The sequence below is a fragment of the Xyrauchen texanus genome, chromosome 8, assembly GCF_025860055.1.
Source record: "Xyrauchen texanus isolate HMW12.3.18 chromosome 8, RBS_HiC_50CHRs, whole genome shotgun sequence".
In the NCBI taxonomy this organism is placed as follows: domain Eukaryota; kingdom Metazoa; phylum Chordata; class Actinopteri; order Cypriniformes; family Catostomidae; genus Xyrauchen; species Xyrauchen texanus.
The window spans coordinates 46433803-46445929 of record NC_068283.1 but is presented as its reverse complement, the minus strand read 5'-3'; the positions used below and the strand labels follow the sequence as shown (position 1 = coordinate 46445929).

The 12127-nt window shown below is 40.6% G+C and overlaps 1 protein-coding gene across 2 annotated transcripts; it reads right to left on the bottom strand.

The window, feature by feature from the left end:
• Positions 1-151: 151 nt before the first annotated feature.
• On the bottom strand, positions 152-8966 carry LOC127648318 (nuclear factor 7, ovary-like). 2 transcript variants are annotated; one of them, XR_007971154.1, is made up of 7 exons: positions 7293-8966; positions 7065-7160; positions 6735-6968; positions 6630-6652; positions 6442-6560; positions 2792-3217; positions 2348-2448 (listed from the first exon to the last, which is right to left on the bottom strand). XR_007971154.1 is itself a non-coding variant. In XM_052132974.1 (6 exons), the coding sequence occupies exons 1-6, from the start codon at positions 7659-7661 to the stop codon at positions 1928-1930; spliced, it is 1362 nt and encodes a 453-aa protein (XP_051988934.1). In that variant the 5' UTR covers positions 7662-8966; the 3' UTR covers positions 152-1927. The 2 variants fall into 2 exon arrangements, 1 of the variants encoding a protein (XP_051988934.1); XM_052132974.1 differs by lacking the exon at positions 2792-3217 and having other exon boundaries at positions 152-2448.
• Positions 8967-12127: the final 3161 nt, after the last annotated feature.

The window sequence follows — 12127 nt, the reverse complement described above, 5'->3', positions numbered from 1 at the left end:
TTAGTGTTTTTAAAGTGTACGTTTCTGCAAAGGCTGCAGACAAAATGTGGAGGCTTCTGTGGAATTCATTTTATTGATGTCTACTATCACAGCAAACACATTCTAGTAACCCATTTGGTTACTTTTATAACTTAATGTGTGACAATAAGAACTTAAACATAACATTCTCTAAAAGTTATTTGAATAATGAACTAATCATAAACTAGCATTCGTAGAACGTTTCAGAGAGGTTCATTGTAGCTATGCATGTTATACCATTAGTGCAGGACATGAATTGGATAGGGGAAGTTTGGTGTTGGCATGGAACAATCCTGAATTGACAGTTTAAAATAGTTTTATTAGTGTTTATCAGCAGATAAACCGCAAGTATGATCAGTTTGACAAGTCATAGAAACCTGTGTCTGAACAGTATGAAGGTCTGTACTGAGTTTGTTGGTTGTTCCTTGAAAAATCTTGGAGGGACAATTGGAAATGATTGTCATAAACCAAGTCATCTATATTGTTCATGTTATCCTATTGACAGTATCAGCATGGGGTCAAAAGTTCACATTTGTGATATTGAGAAACTGCTGCTTTTTATGACAGCTAATAAACATTTATGTTCAGTAAAACCAGGTTTAAATAAAGCAATAAAATAACTGTTGGACCTGGATCAGCAGCAGTAATATACAGGATATCCTTCAGCAAGGGTTTTATATATATATGCAGCTCTCTGTAAATCAATCAGCTTAGAGTTGTTCTATTAAGGCACAAAGTACATTTATGTAGGATTAGAGCAGAAAATGTATGTTTCAAACACAAACACTGTTAACCTGTTTTTAATCAATGAATTATGAGCTTTTGGTGCATTTAATTGTAAAAAATTCACCTTTTGTGGATCAGATTGACACGGTTGTCCTAAGATTGTTGTCTCCGTTACTCCAGGAAAGTCAACAGTTTTTCATAACCTATTGTGTATATTCTAATCTTTATGTCATTATACACTTATCACTTTATCAAGTGAATTTAACAGACACATCAGTAGAGTTATCTGAACTATCCACAATATACAGTATTCAGATATCAGGAACAAAAAACAAACAAACTTGTACATTAGGAAAAAATTAAAAACATTCAGTAAAGGGAAATAGACAAGCATTGAATGTTTGCTGTTCAGCACTTTAAATTAATGTAACATTAGAACTGAATGATCATAGGAAAATATCAAAAGAAAAGCTTCGGAACAACTGGCATTTCTGCGATAGAACTACTAATATTTGTTTGTTTCTGCGTGCTGTATCATTCATTCATTATATTTATTTGCTGTGACATCATTACATTTACATTTATGCATTTGGCAGACGCTTTTATCCAAAGCGACTTACAGTGAAATTATTACAGGGACAATCCCCCCGGAGCAACCTGGAGTTAAGTGCCTTACTCAAGGACACAATGGTGGTGACTGTGGGGATCAAACCAGCAACCTTCTGATTACCAGTTATGTGCTTTAGACCACTACACCAACACCACTCCACATCGCTGATATCCCATAATATGCACAATTAAAATAGACACATTCTTGTTAACAAAATTTTGTTTTGCTCATGTAATGACTGAAAACATGGAGACTAAACGTCTGCAGAAAGTTATCAGAGAGTGAGTTCATATGAGAGTTAACTGGTGAAGATGAAGTTGAGCAAACATCAAATATATGATCAAATTAAACTAATTGCTATGAACTTTTAAATGGCTGGTTAAGAAATCTTGTTTGATGCTATCACACAATCGTATTTGTTGAAATGTGAGTTGTGTAGTCTATGTTGAATTATGGTTTAAATATTTAACATGAAATATCTGAAAGAAATTAAAAACATTAGATAGCATGAGTTACTATATCCATTTGATTATATCCAAAAGCAGAATTACATATTACTGTGATTTTCTGTTGTTACAATTTAACAGGTAAAATCCTCAGAGGGAATATTATATCATTATTATAGAAGAATGGCAAGAGTGTGTGTGTAAATGTGTGTGTGAATGTGTGTAGATGTGTGTTAGTTACAGGATCAGAGAATGACACGTTTCCTCCGTCATAATCCAGATGAACTCTCAAACGCTCAAGTTTCTGTGTGACATGAAACACAGTGGAGGATGTTCCAAGGGGTTGTGAGAAAAAATAATCCTCTTCATACCACACACTCCAGACATCAGTGTTGAAGAAATCTCTTCCCTTCCTCTGGTTTGATGCTGTAGTTACTCCAATAATCCAGTCTTCATTGTCTTTAACATCCACATCCCAACAGTGTGTTCCTGAATTAAAACCCTCTGAACCCAGAACACACGGATAACCGTCAAATCTCTCTGGATTCCCAGGAAACGGTTGAATGTTCTCGCTGTATCTCACACTGGTCAGATCATCAGACAGGATCAGACGTGGATTTGCAGTGTTTGGATCCAGAATCACAGGAGCTGATGACAGAAACAATCAACAGATGCTTTTATTCTAATGTTCATATAATGATCAAGAGTGAATCTGTAACAGATGGTCGTATTTGGATCAAAAGGAGGAAGTGGTACTCAGGAATGTCACTTTTTATTAACAGGAAATAAACATGTTTGCTTAAAGCACAATGGAGAAGCTTCAGTTTAAACACTAAAATGTTCAGACATGGCAGTGGCAACACACAAACAGCTTTTCAGCTGGGCTGTCTCTTTCCCTTTCTGTGGACTGGGCTGTTGTCTATCTCCCCCAACTCTCACTGTGAACATGGAAATGGAAATTAGTCACAATTCATCTCAGGTGGATCCTTACCACTTTCTCTCCCCAAACAGGTGCTTGACCACGCCGTCACCTCCACATACCCCCACCGCCTGACTCTGGGGGAACAGTCCAGACTGCCAATTCTGGCCCTCTCCCTATTCTGGAAAGGTCCAGGTCTATGGACTACCACAATCTTAAATGGCTGGAGTGCCAGATACCAATGGGTGATCAGGGTATTGGCATCCTTCATGCGGTGGAGCCATTGGAGTGGGGCGTGGTACGAACAGAGGGTGAGAATGCTTGTCCCAACAAATAGTAGCGGAGAGTGAGTACCACCCACTTGATGGCCAAACACTCCTTCTCTATGGTGCTGTAATTCATCTCTCTCATAGAGAGCTTTCGACTAATGTACAGCACCAGGCACTCCTACACCACTTGGAACAGAACAGCACTCAGGCCCCTGTCCAATGCATCCGTCTGTAAAACAAAAGGGAGAGAGAAATCAGGGGAATGCAGAAGCGGCCTGCTACAAAGTGCAGCTTTTACCTGCATGAAAGCTTGTTGGCACGACTCCGGCCACTGGACCGGGTCTGGGGCTTTATTTTTAGTGAGATCGATCAGCAGGCTGGTGATGTCAAAAAAATTAGGTACAAACATTCGATAGTAGCCGGCCAGCCCCAGAAACTACCTCACCTCCTTTTTGGTCTTGGGTCTTGGGCAAGTCACGATTGCTGCAGTTTTATCAATTTGGGGTCGTACCTGCCCAAGTGGAACCCCAAATACCTTTCCTCCATCCAATTGTGCACTTCTTCGAGATTACTGTGAGTCCCGCCCATCACAGCAACCTCAGAACTGCCCACAGATGCTGCATATGCCATTACCAATCATTATTGCAAATAATTATATCATCCAAATAAGCAGCAGCATACGCAGCATGCGGTCTGAGGACTCTGTCCATAAGAAATGTAGCCAGGGCCCCAAACAAACCGAACGGAATAGTCACAAATTTGTGTAATCTAAACAGTGTGGAGAAGAGCGTTTTCTCATGGGACATCAGAGTTAAGGGGATCTGACAATATCCCTTTGTCAAATCCAGAGTCAAATAAAAGCAAGCCGAGCCCAACCAATCAAGCAGCTCATCAATACGAGGCATTGGATGAGTATTACATTTAGACACCACACTGACCTTTCTATAATCCACACATAACCAGACCAAGCCATTGCTCTTAGGCACCAGAACCACTGGGCCAGTCCAATTGCTGTGGGATTCTTCTATTATGCCCATATCAAGCATGGCCTTTAATTCTTCCCGTACTACTTGTTCCTTGTGTTCGGGTAAGCGGTAGGGACAACTACATACCACTACCCCTGGGGTTGCCTCAATGTGGTGTTTTATGAGATTAGTGCAGCCAGGGAGAGGTGAGAACACGTCATACACAAAAGTATTTTGCAACCTGGCAACCTCCGTACATTGTGACACGAGAGGTGTTCTCCACAAGGGACCCGGGTGAAGTGATTGGCTTAAGACTCTCCTCCGTACCGAGCTCCTCCCTCTCCGGAACTACCATCACCAAGGATACGGGGACCACCTCTCTCCATGGTTTTAGTAGGCTGAGGTGGTAAATTTGATGAGCCCCACCTCTATCCATATGCACTACCTTGCCACTTTGTTAGTAATTTAGAGCTTGATGTGGGTAGTAATACAAGTACTTTATCTCCCTGTGCAAACTTCCATAGCCGAGCTCCCCTGTTATACTGCCGGGAATGATGATCTTAAGCCTGTAGCAAATTCTCCTGTGATAGACTCCCTAGTGTGCGGAGTTTTGCTCGGTTCGAGCCACTTATCCCAATTACGAGTATCTTATTATTATTTTTGTATCTTATTAAATCGTTCGACCAAGCCATCCATTTGCGGATGGTACACACTTATCCGAATATAATTAATACCCAACAATTCGTTCAGCTTGAGTAGTGTATGTGACATGAAAGTAGTGCCTTGATCAATGAGGATTTCTTTCGGGATCCGCACTCGGGAGATTATTCTGAAGAGTGCCTCTGCAACACTACGTGCTGAGATGTTGCGAAGACGCACTATTTCCGGGTATCATGTTGTGTAGTCCACCAGAACAACACAAAGTGATGCCTGCATGCTGACCGTTCTAATAGCCCGACGAGGTTCATGCCAACTCTGTCAAAGGGAACCTCGATCAATGGAAGAGGGTGAAATGGCACTTTTGGAGTGGCTGGCGGATTCCCCAACCGACATTCATGGCATTTTACACACTGCTGGCTAACATCCCTGTGAATTCCTGGTTACGAAGCTGAATGGTCCTCCGCCAACTGCACTGCTTCATCCAGCGATGCCGATCGGCACTGGAACCACTGTGTAGTTCCTTTCGGTAGTTAGGAGACGATTTGTTCCAGTACCATGAGATCGATGACACCCCCGACATTGCTGAGCTCCTCAGCCAGCACCCACCACTGGCAGGCATCACGGAGCTGTTGCACGAAGGCAAATGGGCAGCTGACATTGCTCAGCATCAGGGATCGGAACTGCTGGCGATGCTCTTCAGGACTGCGGCCGACCTGCTGCAGGATGGTTTTCTTCAGCTCAAGTTACCTCAGGAGGTTGTCAACCGGGAGTTGGTAGGCAGCGAGTTGGGCCACCCCGGTCAGCAGCAGTAGGAGGTGAACTGCCCATTGTGCCCATAGCCATTCCAGAGCTTAGGCCATGTGCTCGAAGAGCTCCAGAAAGGCCTCCGGATCATCTTGTGCCCCCATCTTTGCTAGCGTCACAGGGGGGTTCGCTGCTGTCAGGATCACCTCCACAGAATCATATACAGATTATTATGAATTATGAACTCTTGTTATATTGCTAAAACTCTATAAGATATTTTCAGGGATTACTGTAGGTGTTGTTACTGTAATGAACAGCAGACGAGGAGTGAGGATCTAGATGCGGGTTTCTTTATTATTGATAAAGTGTAAACAAACAAACAGGAACAAAAGAAACATCCACGATGGGAAAACTATAACTGAAACATGAAAACATGGAAGGTACACGGACTGGGAAAACACGGCAGGATGAACACAGCCAGACAGGAAACAGAGTAAACATCAGGATACAAAACATCTGAAACATTCAACGATCGACAAAGGAATGGAGAAACAAACAGGGTATAAATACACAGACATGGTGATGACAAAACGACAATCAGGTGAGCACAGTAACACAGTGATGAGGGCCGGGAATCATGGGAAGTGTAGTGCATGACAATTGACGAGTGAAACACGGGGCAGACAACAGGGATCGTGACAGTTACTAGTTAAACTAATGTATTTATCAACAGTGAATCATACCAACACAAACATTAAATGTGTGCTGCATAAAATTTTAATGTGCAGTACATCTAATGTCAAAAGAAACTAATATTTTGGGATACGTAAAATAATAATGAAAATAGAAAAGTGGAGATCTGTGCTGTAAATATAAAACTAACTGAAAATATTCTGTTTTTAAAACTCTAATCTGCAGCAGTATGGTCATTATGATGTCAGCAGGTTGTTCTGTGTATCATTTTAAAAGTGTGTGTAGTGTATTTTATTTTTGCGTTTAGAATATATATTTTCAGAATCTGTTTTGTGGAAATATCAAAATCTCCCACTCTCAGTGTATGAGCAGAGATGTTTTTGTGACTCACTCTTGTGGACAATGTCTTGCATCTTCTTCCAGACTCTGAATGTCAGGTTGTCCAAGTAATGTGGCACATGAATGAGAGCTCCAGAAGTCATCTGTGAATCCGGCTGTGAGATCTGGGCTCTGGAAGAACATTCAGGAGTCAGTACTGCAGTGACTTTCACTTCACAACCATAGAGAGGAGACACTTACCTTTCCATTGTCACATTAAAGTTCTGCAAAAGACAAAAAAACACTTGATGATCTCCTCAAATGATCAATAAGAGCAGAAATCAATGATGAGAGTTTGACGTTCACCTTTAGAAATGACACATCGTCATTGGATTTCATCATTTCCTCCATGTGTTTCATTGTGTGTGAAAGAGCTGAGATGTGTGTGTTCATCTCCTCAAGCTTCTTCTTCATCATCTGACTCTTCTGCTCCTCTTCCTCTCTCAGTGAAGTGATTGTAGCTTCTTCTTCATCTCGGAGAAACTCATGAAGCTTCTTAAACTGCTCTTTAATCTGATGCTCTGTGTGCTCAACTTGAGTCTGAAATCACATCAAATTCACTTCAATCAGTTCTGCATTCACACACATCACATCATTTATCACCAAATGTGTTTGATTCTTCATCTGTATCCTCACCTTGATGTGTTCAACTGCTTTATCAAACTTTTCTTTAATGATTTCAGTGTGTTTGAGTTTCTCTTGTAAAGACTTCAGTGTTGTATTGAGTTTCTCCTGCAATTCAACAAAGTGAAAATCTGTGAAAATCCTCAGAAAATACTGTAAAATGTTCATGTATGTAAGACAGTATGGTGAGTATTGTTTAAAGCAATTGAATGTAAATAAATGAAGAGAAGTTTGTCATACCTTGTAAGAAGGAAGAACTTCACAGATGGGTTTGAATTTATGATTGGTGTGTTTCTCTGAATCTCTGCACACTAAACACACCGGCTGTTTATCATCCAGACAGAAGAGTTTGAGTTTCTCTCTGTGTAAAACGCAAAAATCCTTTCTCTCCTTCACAAACAAGTCACATAAATTCCTCAATGCCAGATTACAAGGAGGTTCATATTTTGAAGATATCCTGCAGATGGGACACTCCTGAGTCCTCTTGGTTTTCCAGAACTGTTGAAGACACTCTTTACACAAACTGTGACTACACGAAAGTAAAACAGGATCCTTGTAGATATCACAACACACGGGACAAGAGAGATCTTCCACAGATAGAGAAGCCATTTTTACTGTTTGTAAAAGACGATCTGAACTTTACTTTCACTTTCTGATTGTTGCTTTCAAGAACGAATAACTATCAGAATCACCAAAGATCTGCTGTCTACTCTGAAACTAACTTCCCAAAAAGCCTTGTTGAAAGAGTTTCCCTTCTTTCTACATTCATCACTGATGACTTTATGGGTACTACATTAGACAAACATGAGAGAAGAGTCAATACGACAATAAAGAGAGACGTCACTTCCTGGTAAGTGTTGTTCAAAGGTTTGAGTTTCAGAACACCAGTGGGCGTGTTTGTATGCAGGTCAGACAGGATGGCCAGCCTCAAGGAATAAAAGAGAAAATAACAGAGAAACTCTCTCTAAAATCTTGGATCAGGACACTCAAAAAAAGATGAGGGAACACAAAGACTCCAGCCACATAGCCTATGTTCTTTATCAATTAAAACATACAAGCAAAAAGAATAAATTAATAATTTAATTTAAAATAATTTAATGGCCATTTTGATATTCAATGATAACGCACAATTTTGAAGACCAGAGGCTGTTTATCCTACCTAAGCAGACTTAGGTAAAGTTGGTTTTATATTCGCACATTCGCGTTAAAGAACTTTTTCAATTAAATAGTCAATAAAGCTATTTTTTTTTTTTTTTCAGATTCGAAGCAGCTACATGATATTGACAACAAAGGTTGTGAACTACAACATTTTTTACAATCGATCAAAATGGGCAAGTATATTTTTAAGCATGTACTTTAGAGATGAATATTCAATGTGTGTGGTAACCAAGATAGGGACTGTCTAAAAAGTTCATATTGTTTTTCTATTTTAATCTCCTCAAAACGAGCTTTTCTTCGGGTTTGCACTTTGCAGATGGTCCCTTCTTAGCAGCCTGCGCATAGAGATCAATGTATTTTGTCCAGTGCGAAGGAAAGATCGTTTTGAGGAAATTTATGTTGTAGCTTCTGGTGTTTTATCTGTAGTTATATGTGATAGGTGTTGTGTGTAGCAACAACGTTTAGTTCACGAGTTATTGAACGCGGAAGTCCGCGAATGTGCGAATATAAAACCAACTTTACCTAAGCCCTAAGCAGACGTCCCAAGAGTCCCGGAAGTTCCGGGAGTCTCCCGCGTATTGATAGCGGCTCCCTGATGCCCGCAAATTAGTTAAAATCTCCCGGAATCAAGAGCGAGCGAGCAAGAGCGGTTAGACTGTGCTCCAAACCGTGTAGCGCGCACGGCAAAGAGGGAGAGAGCGAGAGACCTTGCGTGTGTGTGTGCGCGTGTGTGCATCAAGAAGCGCATGTAAGACAGAGAGCATCCTGATTGGCCTGTTTCGGTAAGTCAACCAATCAATTGTCAGTGTGGGCGGGCTTTTATCTCTCCTCCCGAACCTAATTAATCAGGACAGTGTATCTAGACACAGGAGCGCCATGGCAGAGGGAGAGTGCCCCAAAAAGCTTCCGGGATACCTACCTGAAATGACTTTTTGCAGGTTGGGATGCCTGCCTAAGGCTTTTACAAATACAACTGTGATGTTTAATGGCACCTATCCAGTAATATGTTACGGGTAATAGGGACGTTTTCTGCATTTCATTCCATTAAAAAATATATTACAGTTATAAAAAAAACGACAAACTGCCGTTTCAAATGGTTCACAGGACAAATCGCTCCAGTCCAAGGCCCTAACCATGTCTTGAACATTGGGGTCACAAATATAATGGTCCTCTTTGGTCCTTTAATACAGTTAAGGTGCTGAATGCAATCATTTTCTGTATATAGGCTTGAAATGTGAAAAAGGCCCAAAAGTGTATATTTTGTGTCACAGTGTCACATGTGTGCTGGCTCTTACTGTTGTTTGTTTTTCCCTCTCTTATGTCTCACAGGTGGAGTTGGCAAACGTGATCAGCATTTCCATGGGAACGCTGATCAATCCTGGAGACGCCTGCTTTCACCTAATTGCACTCCCTTCTTATTACTTGTGTTTCCTCTCCTTCTTTGCCAGTTTACTGTTCCCTGTTACTGTTGACATATGTGCCGTTTACGGTGAAGTCTAACTCCTCTCTTGTGTAGTTGGAATGAGCATGAGTACCTGTTGGTTGCCTGTCTGTTAAGGTGTGGTTACCTGTCTGCTTGCATTCACTCTCACCAGCTGGTGCCCAGGACTGTGGAGGAGGATTCCTCGATTTCTGCCCATGTCTCAGGAGATTCATCTGGCCTTCGCATGCACTTCACCAGCTTCAACAGACTTTCATCCGAGTGTTCCTGAATTCCACACGAACGCACACACCTTACGAACACACTCTCCTTTAGCCCGGTGCGTCTTGTTACTTCCCCCATGCCACGCATAGACTTGACTGCTTGACTAATCATCAATAAAGTTGAATTTGAACTTTCTCTCTACTGCCCTCAAATAGTCCCTCATAATTTCTTCAAGAACCCTAACGCTGCTCCCTTCCATACAAAAACAATTCATAGAGAAGAGGAAAAAATCATTAAAAAATACCATAAAAGTTGTAACCCTGGCCCAAGAAAGCTTGGAATATAGTGAACAAGTCACATGAACTACTGTTTTGATGTCTTTGTACTGAATCTTTAATTATGATGAATAGTATTTGTATTGGGTGTCTTTAACTAGTAGTTTGCTGTCACTGAATTAATAGAACATTATAAATACAAAGTACTAGCTATAATCAACATAAACCTGTCATGTCTATACGTATGTATGTGGGTTTTAACTGGTAATAACAAGTATTGTAGGCTGTAAACATGTAGTGAATTAATGTCTATTGTAAATGTGTTCAAAATGTTTTATTGCAATAAGAGTTACATCTGCAGAAGCATCTGTCATTAAAAGACACAGGAAAGGCTTTTCATAGTTAAGGACGCCAAGGTTGGAAATTAACACTCAAACTGATCAGAAGTAGTTTTAACTAACATAGATTTTAGCATTGTAATATGATTTTCTGTAGTTGATTTAATTAGATGTAATGCAATCAGGTTAGAGAGAGAACAGGGCAGGTGGAACGTGTGACGGGGACGTAAGTATAACATTGTTTCAAGTAGTAAGTTGAGGATACATTACCACTTGTGGTAAAAACAAGTCTACCGTTAATTTCTTTGTCCTCTTTGCTACACAAGACAATAATAAATACTCCATCACTCATTGGCCTTTAAATCTAAAGAGGTCATACCATGAGGAGTCAAATTTTCCTTGATCTATTGAGATAATAAAGCTTGACGTACTGATACTCAAGACTCCCCTTTCCAAAAAGTGCATTTATTGAAAATAAGTGGCAACAATTACTCGTTCTGAACCTCTGGAAAGTGGCAGCACAGAGATAAATGTACCAACACAAGACTGCCCATATTCAAACGTTAATGATGTCATTAGAGGGATCATACATTTTACCAAATTTTTTAATCAGGTTTTCGCCCACTACACGGCACGGAAACAGCCCTATTAACTACTTGATATTAGCTCCCCATAAAATCCTTCTTACTCATGTTTCAGCTGTAGGCATCTTATCCTAGATAGGCAGCAATACTGAATTACAAATCAACATTTGCTACTGTTTTAAGAGGGGTCACTCAAGGGTCAGTGCTGGGCCCCCTTCTTTTTGTAATTTATGTCCTTTCACTTGGTGAAATTATATGGAAATTTTGCATTAGTTTCCACTGTTATTCGGATGACACCCAGATTTATGTTAGTTATAGCTCCTCAACACCATTCCCACCACCATCATTATCTGCGTGCCTCCATGATTTAAGACATTGGTTGGACGCTAACTTCTTGAAGCTCAATGCAGAGAAGACTGATGTTGAGAATGGGCCCCAAATCATTGGTATCAGGCTGTTCAGACCTTACTTTGGATGTTGAGTGTACTGCCATTAAACCCTCTCTCGCTGTTTGTAACCTTGGCGTGATTTTTAATACATCACTCACCTTCGAGGCTCTTGTTAATAACATTTGCCCATCTCCGTCCAGTACTCAATACGAATGATGCAGAAATACTAGTCCATGCGTTCATTTCCTCTAGATTGGATTATTGTAATTCACTTTTCTTTGGTTTACCCACAAAGACCGTAAATCACCTACAATACATCCAAAGTTCTGCAGCAAGACTTCTTACTTCCAGTAAAAAGTCTCCACACATCACTCGCATTCTGTGACAGCTCCATTGGCTACCAATTACCCATCGCATTCAATACAATATATAGCTGATAACTTTCAAGGCTCTTCACACACTTGCTCCTCAGTACATCACTGAGTTGCTTCACCCTTATATTCCCTCTTGACTCTACGGTCTACTGGTGCAAATGTCTTTTTTGTTCTGAAGTTCAGGTTGTCTTCAATGGGAGGCAGGTCATTTATGCTCCTCGACTTTGGGATGCCCTCCCACAACCCCTTTGGGAACTCGCCACTCTCTCTTCCTTTAAATCACATCTAAATACTCAGTGTTATCTCTCGGCT

Bases quoted from the DNA above. Each gene is read 5' to 3' on its own strand.
- LOC127648318 (XM_052132974.1), bottom strand. From the start codon at position 7,661: ATGGCTTCTCTATCTGTGGAAGATCTCTCTTGTCCCGTGTGTTGTGAT. The intron at 6,969-7,064 runs GTGAGGATACAG...ATGTGATTTCAG, and splicing joins AAGCAGTTGAACACATCAAG to ACTCAAGTTGAGCACACAGA. The intron at 6,653-6,734 runs GTGAACGTCAAA...TGTCTTTTGCAG, and splicing joins ACGATGTGTCATTTCTAAAG to AACTTTAATGTGACAATGGA.